Consider the following 16426-nt stretch of genomic DNA (forward strand, 5'->3'; position numbering starts at 1 on the left):
TTTTCTACAAAAGATTAAGAGCAGAGATTAATCTCTTTCCTTATTTGTAGTTTAAAAGGATGGTTTTAATTTTTTGGTAAAAACTTTCCTTATTTGTAAATCAGCTACATGTTTAAAAGAGAGTTTAAAATTTGAAATCTTTCCTTATTTGTTGATTAAAGGAGGATTTTAAATTTTAAGAAAACTTTCCTTTTTAACCATGTTCATGATTTAAAAGAAAGTTTAAAAATTAATAATTCTCTTTTATTAGTTTTTACAAAAAGATTGAGAAAAGATTTGATATCTTTCCTTATTTGTAGATTAAAAGAGATTTTAATTTTTAAAGATAACTTTCTTTTTATCCACATGTTTAAAAGAAAGATTTTAATTTATTAAACTTCCTTTTTATAAACCAATCATGAAGGGATTAAATTATTGGAGAAATTTTATAAATTTCTGGAGACAAATTAGGAAGTTTTAATTAATTAAAACTCTCCTTGTTTGTAGCTTTTATGTGGCCGGCCAAATAAAATTGAGAAAGAAAATTATTTTAATTAAATAATTTTTCCTTTTCAATGGAAAAAGAATTAAGGGAATTTTTATTAAATTTTCCTTATTTGCTAGGATCAAGGATTATAAAAGAGGGGGTAGAGGAGGCTTCAAGACTAACGACTCTATTCTATTTTTCTCCCTCTTTTCCTTGGTGGTGTGGCCGGCCCTATTTCTCTCCTCTCCTCTTGTTGGCCGAAACTTATCTCTTGGTGGAGCTTTTGTTAGTGGCCGGATCAAGGAAGGAGAAGAAGGAGAGAAAGCAAGCCTCGTTTCTAGCATCCCTTGGAGCATGGTGGTGGTGGCCGAACCTCTTCATCCTAGAAGATGTTTTGATGGCCGAAACTTGCAAGGAAGAAGAAGGTGATTGGTGGTTTCTCATCTCGGAAGAACGTTGCCCACACAACGTCCGAGGTTAGAAAAGGAATACGGTAGAAGATCAAGAAGTCTTTCTAGAAGGTATAACTAGTAATTTTTCCTTTCCGCATCATGCTAGTTATTTATGGAAATAATACCAAATACAAGAGACTTACGATTCTAGTATTTCGAATATGTTTTTCGATGATGTGTTCTTTTGTTTTATTTTTCCTTGTGATTTGATTGTTCTTTTCTGTTAACTTAAAGTTATTTTAGGAAATTAAATATTAGCTTTCCATAAAAGGTTTTGTCTAGTCGGTGGTGGTTGCTCCCATATCCAAGAAGGTCATGTGCCTCGCCACGTCAGTACTGGGAACCAATTATGGAAATTAATATTTAATGGAATTAATAACTTAAGGTGATTTGGGTCGAACGTGTTAAGTTCCGCAGGAGATCCAAGTCAAAACCTAAAAGAACAAATAGATTAAGTTTTGGATCAAACGTGTTAAGTTCCGCAGGCGATCCAAAATTTAATTTAAAAGAACACATGGTAGCTAGGAATAGGTTCAGACCTTTGTACAAAATTTTTGTACAGTGGAACCTCTAGATTTTCCGAGTAGCAACCAACAGTATAGTCGAAGGAGGTGTAGCCGATTGACTAAACACAAGCCTATTTTTGTTTCTTTACCCATCTTTACCCGTGACTCTGCCATGGGCACTGTAGTGACTCCGTGATCTTCTTCATAGTAGCCCTCATGACTTTTGGTACAGCAATCCCGTGAACCCAAGTACAGTATTCCAGTGACTCTTTTGATCCTTTAAACAGGACCATGATCCTTTCTTCTTTCTCCACTCACCTCAGTTCTTTTTCCTCCTTGCTTCGCCCTTTCTCACTGAGAGTATGGCTTTAGAACCTCCTCTTTGGGGGCAATTCTTGGTGAACATGGCAAAATTTATATATGAGGTTACCCAAGCTTTGGATTCAATCAACTCTCTGGTCCGAGAGCTGGAGGCATTTCTGTTGATCGCCCAGTTTCGAGTATGATCAAAAACTGCCCTGAAGAACAAAATTCTTCGAGATCTAGAATCTCAAGCCAAAGGCACGCCTGCTCTGCAAACCCGACGGGTTTCAGAGGGGTTCACACTATTCATGGGGGTTCAAGTAATTACCCCCTGGACGTCACAACGAAGGCATAGCCCATGTTACCTGCAGGCTAAGGCGTACATTCTGGAAGCAGAGCTCAAAGGCTCAAGCAGGAAAGGGACTCTTCAGTCACCTTTCCACCGGGGCATAAATAAGTTTGCCCTTCCTTGTTCATGAGACCATCCTGCTTCATAGTTTCCTTCATCCCGAATAAATTTTGTCACTTCTGTAGCCTGGCCAAGCTTCCTTCGTGCCAGGCAAAATATTTTCACTTCTGTAGCTTGGTCAGGCTTACCCTTAGTTGGGTTGAAGTTTTCTAAGAAGTATAAGAGCTCCTGCTTCAACCGATTTCTATTCAAGTCTATTTGAAGAAGGTGTATAAATTCATGTTTAGTTGAATTACCTAGTTTAGGTAATATTACATGTTTAATCAGGCTTTGCCTATTGAGTACATGTAAATCCTATTTTGTTCTTTTACTTAAGTGATGATATATTTCGAGCTATGTGAGACTAAACACTTTAAATGCAATCAATATGTTAGACTCAATCAAACTCCTTTTGGCTTCGGTTAATATTAACCTATCTTTCATAAACATATTAACTTAGCCGGTACTGACTCATCTATGGTAGACATGTTATCCCGGCCGATGTTAGCCTATCTATTATAGATAAGGTTATCCTGGTCGATATTAATCTGTCTATTGCAGACAAGGTTATCCCGACCGATATTAACCCATGCTTTGTAATAATATTAATTCAGACAGTGCTTCACACTTAAATGACTCTCATTATTTTTTATTTTCTGTCTCCGATCCGGGTTCTGTCAAACTCAATCCATCCTTCTTTATTACATACAGTAAACTACAGGCTTCCTCAATTACGAGAGAAGATAGCCTCACAGACTCACAGACTCAACAAATAGAGGCTATGAAAAAGGAATTACAGCATGAGCAATAATTGTTGAAAAACAAAGAGCTTGAAAGAAGAGCCTTAGAGTTGCGAGTGGACCGATTGCATTCCAGCCTCCAGGTGGAAACTGCTTTGTAAGACAAAACCCTCTCAGATATTTCTCATAAAAACATTGTCTTAGAGAAGGCAGAGAGGCTTTACAATGTCTTTCTTTCTGATCAGGCTCAAGAGTCAACATCAAGAGATTTTGCTCTGCTAGAAGAGCAAGAACAAAGAAAGACTCAGGATGATGAGATATCCTCACTTCGAAAGGAGATAAGAGCAGCTTAAATTAGAAAGAGACACCTTCAAAGACCAAGCTGCTAAACTACAGGCTGAATTTCAAAGTTATAAGGAGCATGAGGAGGATCGATGGGAAGGTAGGCGCTTGGCATATCTAAGGTCTCCGCGGTTTAACAATGAATTTGTCCGCCGTATGATAGGGGCTTTGAATCATTCTGTGACAGGGGTTATTCGGCAATTGAGGAAAGATGATTACTTATCTAAGGAACCCCCTTCTCAGTTTATAAATCGCCGCAGACTTAATCAAGAATTGCCCGAAAACTTAACAAGCAATTTTGAGTAAGCATGATTATGCAAGAAAAAGACTTGTAACTAAATACTTGCATTTTTTGTAAAAATCAAATATTTGCATTTTTTGTAAGCATATGTACTTACTTGTTTCTCTGATCCTTATTATCTGACCACTGCTCCTTTTGAAATGATTATGAGGGATGAGAATAAGAATTATCCCTTTTTATGATATCTTCACCAAGCATATAGTTCCAAATGATGAGGTTTTCCATAAACTCCTTGAATTTTAATCAGGCACGACTGCATATAAGGAATTCCGAAGGCCTCCGCGCTTCCAAGGGATATGTAATCTCGAGCAATTTCATATGAAGAACTCCATAGGGTTTATGCAATCCCGAGCGATTTTAAATAAAGAACTTTATATGATTGTGGCTTCTGATGGAGAATGTGATTTTGTAGGATTATGTATATATATATATATATAAAGAAATCACCTGTGAACTTCATAAAGAAATCCATATAATTTTGAATTTAGACTAGGTATATAATCCCAAACGATTTAATATGAAGGACTCCATCAACCTTTGAGTTTTCAGCCGGGCGTGTAGTCCCGATCGATTAATATGAAGAATTTCATCAACCTCTGGTTGAGCGTGTAATCCCGAATAAAGTCCTGTGCTATATCATATTTTGATCAGATACTTAATCTTGCATGATCTTGCTGTTAGTTAGAGCCATAGAGCCAATCATTTGATGATTATTGTATGGACTCATTGTATCATATTCTTCTATATATAAATAAAGGTATTTGTTTTGATTATTATACTTACTTGTATTGATGCCAAATAACTAAGTATAATAGCGTCCTTGAGTAGAAGGTTCTTACCTATATCAATCGATTGGTTGAATCGATAGTGAGATGATATAGGAAACACTACTCTTAATTCTTTCTAGTCGAGTATTAACATTCAGGGACAATGTTAATGCAATAAGACTTGCATGTAGGTCAACTCGATGACTTGATCTCACAAGTCATGGATATAGAGATATCAAGTTGACACATGGGTATGCATTGGAGAATGTATACTAAATGACCCGCCATGAGAAAGTATAATGGATCGTTATATGAGTGTCATATACTTTCTCATGTGGCTATTAGTATGACTACTAGTCCTTGGACCTGAAGTCACCATGGATCCCTACATAAGGAGTTATGTACTTTGGTTTCGTCAAACGTCACCCGTAACTGGGTGGACTATAAAGGCGATTACTGGATATGTAACAAATTATGCAGAGGCATGTGAGGGATATAGATGGGATCTATCCCTCCTATATGACGGGAGCGACATCAATATTCTTGATAGAATGAGACCACGAAGTGCATGACCATGCCCAAATGAGTCAATATGAGATATTGAGCTCATTTGATTGAGTGAGTTTACTTGGAGTTCAAGATTTAGATTGATTAGAGGATGACACGGTCTATGCCTCACATTGATCATGATAGATGTCTAGGATAGAAGGACACTTGTCATATATTGTGAGGAGTCACAATTAGTAGTCACAAGGTGATGTTGGATCTCAACATTCTTGTAACTTGGGTAGTAATGATGTGTTGCTAGATACCGCTCATTACTTATGCTTCTAAATGAGTTTAGGAGCATTGCCAATGTTACAAGAACCTATAGGGTCACACACTAAGGACAATTAGATGGAGATTAGGTTCATATGATGAACCAAGAGGATTAGATTCATGCGATGAATCAAATTAGATTAAGAGTAATTCTAATTGAGTTGGACTCAAGTTGATTCATGTGTTCAATGAGTCTAATTTAGATTATGACTCATTGAATCAATTTAATTAAATGAATTAGATTCATTATATTAAGTTGGTTTGAATCAAATGGTTAGATTAGATCAACCATGAGAGAGATTTGGTCAAGTTTGACTTGACTTGAGAAGGAAGATGAAAGGTCAAGTTTGACTTGACCATTTGCCACCTCATTTGTGAGTTGGCATTAGGAGGACTAATGATGATGTGCCACATCATCATAGTTGGCACATGTGTGTGCCACCTCATGGAGGTTACAAGTCCCCTCTTTAATGGCCTCTACATTTAATGAAAAGGAGTTACACTCCTTAATGTGGCCGACCACTTTTGTGAGTGAATGAAAATTCATTTTTCATTCAAGCCAATTATTCATCTTCTTGCTCAAGCTCTCTCCTCAAGCTCTCCCTCTCCTCTCTTGGCCGAACCTTACCAAGGTGCTAGCACACCTTTGTGTTAGGTTTTCTCCACCTATTTGTTCATGTGGATACTTCTAGAGGGTTGTACACTTGACAACCTCGAGATCCGGCATCACTTGGAAGAGCGGGATACGCGAAGGGCTTCGCATCAAGGGTAATTCCTTCTCCTAGTTTAGAACTAGCATAAAACTCGTACTCGTAATGTTTTTGAAAGTTTTTACTTCGCACGGATCCGGTGGCATGGGGGTTTCGGGGTTTCCGCGACACGAAAAAGCGGTTTTCGCGGCCCGAAAAACCCAACACTTGCTAATGATAGTTTAAAGTCGTCGGTTCCTCCCATGAAGACCCGTCCGGGTTGCTTCATGAGATTTCCTGATCGACTATGCTTTTGATAGTTTAAAGTCTCTGGTTCCTCCCATGAAGACCCGTCCGAGTTGCTTCATGCGATTTCCCGATCGACTATGCTTTTGATAGTTTAAAGTCTCCAGTTCCTCCCATGAAGACCCGTCCGAGTTACTTCATGAGATTTCCTGATCGACTATTTTTTTATGATAATTTAAAGTCTCCGGTTCCTCCCATGAAGACCCGTCCGGGTTGCTTCATGAGATTTCCCGATCGACTATTTTTTATGATAGTTTAAAGTCTCTGATTCGTCCCATGAAGACCCGTCCGGGTGGCTTCATGAGATTTTCCGATCGACTATGCTTTTGATAGTTTAAAGTCTCCGGTTCCTCCCATGAAGACTCGTCCGAGTTACTTCATGAGATTTCCCGATCGATTATTTTTTATGATAGTTTAAAGTCTCCGGTTCCTCCCATGAAGACCCGTCCGGGTTGCTTCATGAGATTTCCCGATCGACTATGCTTTTGATGGTTTAAAGTCTCTGGTTCGTCCCATGAAGACCCGTCTGAGTTACTTCATGAGATTTCCCGATCGACTATGCTTTTGATAGTTTAAAGTCTCCGGTTCCTCCCATAAAGACCCGTCCGAGTTACTTCACGAGATTTCCCGATCGACTATTTTTTATGATAGTTTAAAGTCTCCGGTTCCTCCCATGAAGACCCGTCTGGGTTGCTTCATGAGATTTCCCGATCGACTATGCTTTTGATAGTTTAAAGTCTCCGGTTCCTCCCATGAAGACCCGTTCGGGTTGCTTCATGAGATTTCTCGATCGACTATGCTTTTGATAGTTTAAAGTCTCCGATTCCTCCCATGAAGACTCGTTCGAGTTAATTCATGTGATTTCCCGATCGACTGTCTTTTTGATAGTTTAAAGTCTCCGGTCCCTCCCATGAAGACCCGTCCGGGTTACTTCATGTGATTTCTCGATCGACTGTCTTTTTGATAGTTTAAAGTCTTCGGTCCCTCCCATGAAGATCTGTCTGAGTTACTTCATGAGATTTCCCGATCGACTATGTTTTTGATAGTTTAAAGTCTCCGGTTCCTCCCATGAAGACCCGTCCGAGTTACTTCATGAGATTTCTCGATCGACTGTGTTTTTGATAGTTTAAAGTCTTCGGTCCCTCCTATGAAGACTCGTCCGGGATACTTCATGTGATTTCCCGATCGACTATCTTTTCATGATAGTTTAAAGTCTCTGGTTCCTCCCATGAAGACCCGTCCGAGTTACTTCATGTGATTTCTCAATCGACTGTGATTTTGATTGTTTAAAGTCTCCAGTTTCTCCCATGAAGACCCGTCCAGGTTACTTCATGCGATTTCCTGATCGACTGTCTTTTTATGTAAAGCAAAAATGCTTGCACTAACCTTGTGATGGTTTAGTGTTTTTGAGATTTTCTTAAGGAAACCCGGTAGGCCCTTCCTTAAAGCTCCCAATCGACGACCGCTTGATCAGATTAAAAATGTTTGCCCACTAATCATCACGCCGTTTGAACCACATCTATTTCTCGGGTGATATTTGGTCTGCATTGTATTTATCGAATTAGATGAAGTACATGAATTATGAACATACTTGTTATTTGCTCATGGGGAAACTGCTTCAAATAAATTTGATTTGTTTTCTCGGGTGTATGCTTGAACGATATGATCTTGCTAAGTTCGGTAGGGCTGTAAATGATTTGCAATCCATGGACGCTCGAGAATTCTTCCTTCAGTGTCCTGGAGATAATATGAACTCGATGCAAGTTTTTCTACCACCTTGTAGGATCCTCCCCATTGTGGTGATAATTTGCTAACGTCACCAGCAAGCTTAAAACGCTTCCATACTAGATCTCCCACCTGAAAGAATCTTGGGATGACCCTCTTATTATAATTCTGCCTCATTCTTTGTCGGTATGATGTGAGGTGAGTTGTAGCTTTGTCTCTAATTTCTTCTATCAGATCTAGTTCCATAAGTCGTCAACCCGCATTGTCATCGTCATATAGTTGTCTTCTGTCAGATTCTACACCTACTTCTATAAGAATGACAGCTTCTCCCCCATAAACTAGTTGGAAGGGAGTGATTCCGGTAGCTTCTCGGGGTGTAGTACGATATGCCCAGAGAACACTAGGCAATTCATCTACCCAGCTGCCTCCAACATGATCCAGTTTGGTTTTTAATCCTCTTATAATCTCTCTGTTGGTTACTTCTGCTTGACCTTATTCATAAGCCGTTGATAAGTTGCTCCTGCATTTTTTTAGTCCAAACGGCATAACATTATAACAATAAGTACCTTCATATGTTATAAAACTGACATTCTCTTGATCTTCCTTAGCAAGAGGGACTTGATGATAACCTTGATAGGCATCTAGCATAGAGATGTATTCACATCCGGCCGTAGATTCTACTAATTGATCAATCTGGGGCAAAGGATAATAATCTTTCGGGCAAGCCTTGTTGAGGTCACGGAAGTCAATACACACTCGTCATTTATTTCTCGGTTTAGAGACCAGGACAATATTAGCTAACCAGCTAGGGAATAGCACCTCCCTGATGTAGCCGGCTTCCATGAGTTTATCTACTTCTTCCCTGATGATTTGATTTTGCTCAGTACTAAAATTTCTCTTTTTCTGCATAACAAGGCGAGCATCTGGAAAGACATGCAGAGACTGCTCCATAATTGAAGGAGAAACACCCGTGACTTCCTTAGGCGTCCACGTGAAGACATCATTATTCTTCTTCAGGCATTGAACTAGCTCGATTTTCAGCCCAGGCTCAAGATTGGCCGCGACATAGGTAGTGGCTTCAGGTTGACCGGTCTGTATCTGGACCTTTTCCTTTTCTTCATAAACCAGAACAGGTGGCTTCTCTTGAATGGCATTGACCTCCATTCTTTGAATTTTTCGAGCGGCGTTAGCCTCAGTTCGGATGATCTCTACATAACATTTACGGGTTGCCTTCTGATCGCCCCGCACTTCCCCGACCTGGTCATCGACAGGAAATTTAATCTTCTGACAAAAAGTAGAAACGACCGCCCTAAACTCATTTAAGGTCGGCCGACCCAGTATCACATTATAGGAGGAAGGGGCATCCACCACCATAAAGTAGGATCTTCTTGTTCTCATGAGAGGCTCCTCCCCTAGAGATATGGCCAATTTTATCTGGCCAAGCGGTTGTACTTCATTACCAGTGAATCTGTATAAAGAGGTCACCATCTATTGAAGTTCGCTCGGGTCAATCTGCAGTTGATCAAAAGCTTTCTTGAAGATAATATTCACAGAGCTACTAGTATCTATAAAGGTACGAGAAATAGTATAATTGGCTATCATAGCCTTGATTATTAACACATCATCATGGAGTATTTCTACCCCCTCAAGATCTTTGGGCCCGAAACTGATCTCTGGACCGGCTGCTCTCTCCATGCTGCACCCTACGGCATGGATTTCAAGTCTTCGTGCATGTGCTTTTCTAGCCCTATTGGAGTCTCCATCAATGGGTCCACCCGTGATCATATTAATATTTCCCAGGGCGGCATTGCTTCTATTCTCTTCTTGCTGGGCTGTCGTGACCTCAGGCTGAGTCTTCTCAGGCACTTGGATCGTACCAACCGAGGTTGGTAACACACCTTGTTGAGGCTCGACCGGACGATATTCTAACTTGAGCGGACTTTGCTACCTGGGATATTGTTGCCGATAGTAATTTTGTTTCTGATATCGATCCCTATTTGCTCTTTTGTTTTTCAAAACAAAACAGTTTTCTGTGTAATGACTGCTAGTCTTGTGATAAGTGCACCATCTCCTTGGTGCTTCTTGTTGTATCTCCACATGTTGCACTGCTTGTGAACGATACTCTGGATGACGATGGGACAGGTGAACTACTCGAGGTCCCCTCGGTGGAGGAACGGGAGCAGGAGCCTTCTCCTTAACAGGGGTAGGAGAAGAAGTAGTACCTTCTTTTCGGCGGGCGGCTTGAGCTTCTTCAACATTAATGAATTCAGTAGCACATTCGATTAATGAGTCAAAGTTGGCAGGAGGATTTCTTACCAGATCCTTAAAGAAATCATTATCATTCAGGCCTTGAGAGAAGACACTCACCAATATCTCGGTAGTAGCATTGGGTATATCGATAGCTACCTGATTGAATCTCTTAATATAGGCTCTGATGGACTCCTTAGATCCCTGTTTAATTGAGAATAAGCTCCAGGGAGTTTTGTGATACCTCTTGTTGCTAGAAAAATGATGCAAGAAAACCTTCTTGAAATCTTTGAATTTCCGAATAGAATTCTCAGACAATCTCTTAAACCAGCGTTGAGCAGCTCCTCCAAGCGTTGTAAGAAACATCCGACACTTTACTCCATCGAAAAATTATTGTAATAATGCTACATTCTCAAATTTTAACAAATGATCCTCTGGATCTGTAGTTCCAGTGTACTCGCCAATCTGAAGATTTTGATACCGCTTGGGAAGCAGATTATCCAGTACACTTTGAGAGAATGGAGAGATAACTTTTTCCGGCGAGCTATCACTAGCTACCATCATCTTAACTTTACGCTTCTCTTTGTCTGGCGCCTCGCCAGAGGATTCCTGGAATACAGACCTTCGTCCTCCTTGTTCCAGAGGAGTACAAAGGAAGGCTCGAGGGTGCCTAGTTGGAGAAGCAGTGGCTGGAGGGAAATATGCATGATCTTCTTCTTCCGACTCTTTTCCCCTTCGGTGCTCAGTAGTCGAGATAGCCGAATTATGAGCTAATGGCAAAGTAGCTCCAGTATGAGCTTGTTGTTGTTGCTGCTGTTGTTGTAAAGCCTTCTGTACATGGGTGTTGATGAGGAAATCCAAGTCTTCACGACTAATGGTGAGTAAGTTTGATTTTCCAGTGTCTTCCATCTTGCAGCCTCAGATTCAGGTGAAGTTCCCATAGACGGCGCCAAATTTGATCCTTTCTGAGAACCCTGACAAAATCGAAAGCTGGGAGAAAAACCTACTGCTGATGAAGAATAATACCTGTAGAATACCGATCCGAAAAACCCAAAGCGGATCTAAGAGAACGAAATCACAGAATGCCCTCCTCGTGCGAAGATCCAGAGACGAGAGGAAATCTTTGATGAAGAAAATAGAGATCTGGAGCTTCAAGGCTTCCTACGCACAAGAGATCAACCAACACTATCGTTAGTGACCTAAGACCGGGGTGGGAATCCCTGGCTAGGCCCTCCGACGCTCAAGTTAGTGATCTCTCTCGGTGTGGAAGAAAGGAGAAGATGAACAGTAGTTGAAAATTAGGGTTGTGAGTGTCAGCATCAACGTGAGCATATCTGGCCAACGGAGAGGATTTCTCTTTTTATACCACTTCATATAACCTCCGTAGTCATGAAGTGGACCCCGGTTTGTTAGAGTTTCTTATGAGATGACGTAAGCCACGTACTTATAGAAAATAGCTTTTAAGGAATCTCTTTTGTACCCCAGATGTACCTTTTTTGTCGTCTAGTACCTGCAGAAGAATCTAGAAATATTCTTCCTGCCAAGCAAGTCACCCTGTTATACTATTACATAAAACACATATTTTCATAAGCTATTCATAAATATCCTTAAAATATTTATTCCCGTCATGTCCTGTAAGTTATATTTTATCACCCCTGTTTAGTTATCCTATTTTCACTACAAGAAAACAAGGTTTCAGAGACAAATTTTTAAAACGGAATTGAAATCTGTTTTAGATTTTAATATATTAGAGACAGATTTGCAACAGAATTAATATTCTGTTTCACATAAATAAAATATAATATACGAATAAAAAATTAAGATAGAATTTAAAATGAATTAGAAACAAATTTATAAATATATTTTTATAAACAAAAATAAAAACGGATTAAAAATGAAATTTGATACAAAATTATATTTGTCTATAAAATCTGTTTTAAAAAAATTAAACAGATAAAATTTTGTTTTTAATTTATATAAATTAGAAAGAATTTTATTAGATAATTATAATTTTATTTTATTTTAATAAAATAAAAATGGATTTCTCCTCTTTCCCTAATCTTCTTCTCTTCCTCGTTTGACACCCGCCGCATCCACACAACCCTGGTCCGATGGTACTTGTTCGTGGTCTTCCGCCATGGACGACGCCAGGGGCGTAGCCAAGTGGAGACCTAAGGTGCGACTGCCTCCCTGAGATTTAACCAAAAAAAAAAAAACTGCAGCCAATCTAACTTTCCCAATTCCTTCCATCGCGACTTTCCTCGGGCGATCTTCTCTCCCGATCTCCGATCTACTCATGTGATTTTTCCTCAGGTAGACAGGCCTCTCTCCTATCCCGCTTCCCCCCAATCTGTCAGCAGGGCAGCAAAGGCGCGACCTCGCCATGCCCGCAGCTGCCTCGCAGCGAGGTCGCGAGGTCACAAGGCAGAGTGCGACATCAGCCATGTTGGGGTTCAATCAAAGTCTCACATTGGAAAGATTTGGTAAAGATCATGGGGTTAAAAGGATGCAAGATATCTCCATTGGCATGATGCCTTTTGGGAAGAGCCCAAGAGCAAAGTCATGAGGGTTTAGGCCCAAAGTGGATAATATCAGGCCATTGTGGAGATATATGGACATCCTTTGAGCTCAACAAATGGTATCAGAGCCATGGTTCAGACCAGATGTCATGTGGGGTGACCTTGAATGAAGTTGAGGGTGGACCCGGAGCAAGTCAGGATGATCAGATGTTTGTGGGAAAGGCCCCGAAGCAGGTCAGGGTGATCGGATACTTGTGCGGAAGCAAGTAGGTCAGGGTGACCGGATGCTCACAGGGAGGCCCAAAGTAGGTCAGGGTGACCGGATGCTCACGGAGAGTCCCGAAGCAGGTCAGGGTGACCGAGTACTTGCGGGGAGGCCTAGAGCAGGTCAGGGTGACCGGGTACTTGCGGTGAGGCAAGTAGGTCAGGGTGACCGGATGCTCGCAGGTAGGCCCGGAGTAGGTCAAGGTGACCGGGCGCGAATGCTTGCGGGGAGGCCTAGAGCAGGTCAGGATGACTGGATACTCGCGGGGAGGCCCGGACCATGAGAGTAATTGTGGTCCTTCGTTTGAGCGGAGGATTGTTGGGGTTCAATCAAAGTCCCACATTAGAAAGATTTGGTAAATATCATGGGGTTAAAAGAATGCAAGATATCTCCATTGACATGAGGCCTTTTGGGAAGAACCCAAGAACAAAGCCATGAGAGTCTAGGCCCAAAGTGGACAATATCATGTCATTGCGAAGATATGTGGGCATCCTTTAGGCACAACAAGCCACATGCTCTCAACCTCAACTGCGTGCCCTCGACCGGGCCGTGATACTAATCTTTCAAGTTGTATTCCACTGATTTAGGGTTTGAAGAATTTCATCAAGACAACTAGAGTCCTTTTGCTCAAAATGCAAAAATTTGATGGAGACGACTATCCTGAGGTATTGGACTTTATCCATTTTCATCTTATTCCTCTCTTCAATATTTTGCTTGTTAAAGTGCAGACTTTTCATGAGATCCTATGTCAGGGTTGACTACATGAATATTGTCCCTCCATTGAAGTGCATCCATGGCTCTATTGTTGTATATCCAAATCTCTTAAATCACTTTGTAACAGTCACTAAAATTTTCTTTGGTCTTCTTCTACTCCTTTCACCTGTAACTCTTATGTTCTTGTGTAATTAAAATTTTTTTTTTTTCAAGATGTTCATACCATCTTAACTATGTTTTCTCATTTTATAATCTACATAAATCATTGTAGTTAAGTGGCTTGTTGAATGACTTGTTGGAATGAAGAAATTCCTTGTTGCATGTCTTATACCGCTATTGCACTTGTTTATTATGATCCATATGAGGAGTAGCTAACCAGTTTTATCTAAGAGATGCCTAACTATTTAGGTTACCAATTAATTGATAGCCATGCTCATCACTTGTGCTGAAATATGCCCCAGTATGATTTTTCAAATAACTTTTTGAAGATAACTTCAGATCAACTTGTGCAGTCTATTAGCATTGTGATTTTACTGCAGAAGTATATGTTCTAGATTATCATGATATCATGTCCTGTGATGTTCTGCTTAGCTTGTTGGATCAATAATGTTTAGGTTATTTGGAATCTCTGTGATCTCTTATTTGTGGCTTTGTTTCCTTGCAGCACTTCTACTTCCTTGGGAATCCCACTGCATGCAGCCAACTTTTCTTATGTAATTTCAACATCCGTTCAATCTTCATCTGGCCTGCAAAACAATTGGTTGGGGAAGTCGGCACATATTTCCATGGCTGATATTGTCAAGATGGGTAGACCTCAAGGGAAACATCCAAGCATGCCTGCCATTGCAAGTGGAAAACCTTACATATCTGAAAATGCAGCAACATCAAATGGACCACATCTCAATGCAAAACAAATCCCAACTTTAATTTTGTCATCTGAAGCTAAGGAGAAATTAGACTCTTTTCAGGAATCTACTTATATTTCTGATATTAATCATGGCCTTGGAACTGCTGAAAATCAGCATATTTCTACTGATGGATGGTACATATGTGATGAGCAACCCACAGAAAGTGTTCCAAATTTTACAGATATATCTGGTGCCTCAGCAGTTTATGCTAACCCATCAGCCTCAGCAACACCTAGTATGGTAATTGCTGGTTCTGACTTGTATATAGATCCATGTTTGGAAGATTTCCAAGACCGGGATGAAAGACCTAACGATAAACCTCAGCCAATCGAATATATTCCTGTACCAGAGAGGAAGATAGATGTAGACACTGCAATAGATGGTTCACATTCAAAGAGTATAGATGCTTACCAATCTAAAGATGTTGAATTTGATCATCATGAAGGTAATAGTTGATGCTTCACATTTTCCTTGTCCCCACATATCTTGGTTTTTTAAATTGGGTTATTGAAATTGCCATAAAATTGCTTTAAAATTATGGGCATTTTAGAAACTATAGTTTTGGCTGTAAAATTATTTCAAAGGAGGTAAACGAATTTCAGAGAATGGAAATAGGCAAGAAGATTCTACTTATGTCCTTGAGAATTGAAACTTGAAAGTAATTTAAGAAATAATAAACTATTGAGCATAGATATCTAGTTGTGGTGGGTATGCTTATTTCCCTAATAGTCCAAATCTCTCCTATTTATTTATTTCTCTTTTCTTTTGTATTACTTTTTCCTAACTATTTCAAAAATTTTGTAGGAAATATTCATGTGTCTCTACTTTATGGCTCATTTTATATTAGTTTAGGTATTGAGATTTGATAAATTTTAGCATCAATTAGGATATTTTTCTTAACAAAAATAAACAACTTGTTCATTTTATTCTTTGTGCTCTAAAACTTGATTAAAATTTTGCTAACCTTGTCATTTGTTTCATACATTACATAATGTCATGAGATGTTATTTCCCCATAGAAATACCAGGTTTCAGTTTGATCGGTTTAGTCATTTTTCTTTTATTTTGTTTCATGAAATATGTTGACAAAGTGTAGTGTATATGAATAACGAGAGCATATGCAAATCTCAATCACCAAAATGTGTTGACAACGATGACACTAGTACTATATCCTATGGTATTTTTTATGATCATTCCAATGTGGTTTATAGTGTGTTGATTAGACATGCTTTGTCATGCTTCAACAAATTGAATACTAGTAATTTTTATTTTTTTCATCACCAATTCTTCCATTCATTATCTTGCATTCAACTAATTTAGCTATCATGATTGTTATTTTCACAACTCATCCTATCTTGTAAAAGTTATCTTCCATTCATGTACTTGTTAAGTCATAGATTTTAGCACTGACAATATCGACATGACGCAATAACTCAAAATTTACCTAAAAATATTTTTTTTTCAAAATTCTTCAATTTATATACATAGTCCAATTTTTATCTCATTTGTTTTATTTTATATTGACATATATGTTATATATGATTGTAGGAAAAAAGATTTGGGACGAGAAGTTTTTGAACAAATGCATAAAAGAAATCAAGACACCCAGTTTATTGACAACAAATTGGTATTCGTAAAGAAAAGCTTATCGAGGAAGGTAGGAAAATTGAAAAAAATCTTAAGAAGATGGTTCGTAAGATGATTCAAGAGGTGGGATATATAATCATTCACATCCAGAAGGATCTAGTCCCCGTGAGCAACATGATAGATGAAATACATATTAATTTATTGTGGATTTAAAAAATTATCAGTATCTTACAATTTGATTATGGTGAAATTTATTTGGATGATATGAATATTTATTCATCTCAATATTAATTGTATGATACTTTTGGATTAGAAATTAGTTA

General features: G+C 39.1%; 1 protein-coding gene across 1 annotated transcript; it reads left to right on the forward strand.

The window, feature by feature from the left end:
• The first annotated feature begins 14061 nt into the window (after window positions 1-14061).
• Window positions 14062-16177, forward strand: LOC122021497. The gene is made up of 3 exons (XM_042579618.1): window positions 14062-14150; window positions 14274-14962; window positions 16065-16177. The coding sequence occupies exons 1-3, from the start codon at window positions 14062-14064 to the stop codon at window positions 16151-16153; spliced, it is 867 nt and encodes a 288-aa protein (XP_042435552.1). The 3' UTR covers window positions 16154-16177.
• The last annotated feature ends 249 nt before the right edge of the window (window positions 16178-16426 follow it).

The sequence above is a fragment of the Zingiber officinale genome, chromosome 9A (assembly GCF_018446385.1).
Source record: "Zingiber officinale cultivar Zhangliang chromosome 9A, Zo_v1.1, whole genome shotgun sequence".
Lineage (NCBI taxonomy): Eukaryota > Viridiplantae > Streptophyta > Magnoliopsida > Zingiberales > Zingiberaceae > Zingiber > Zingiber officinale.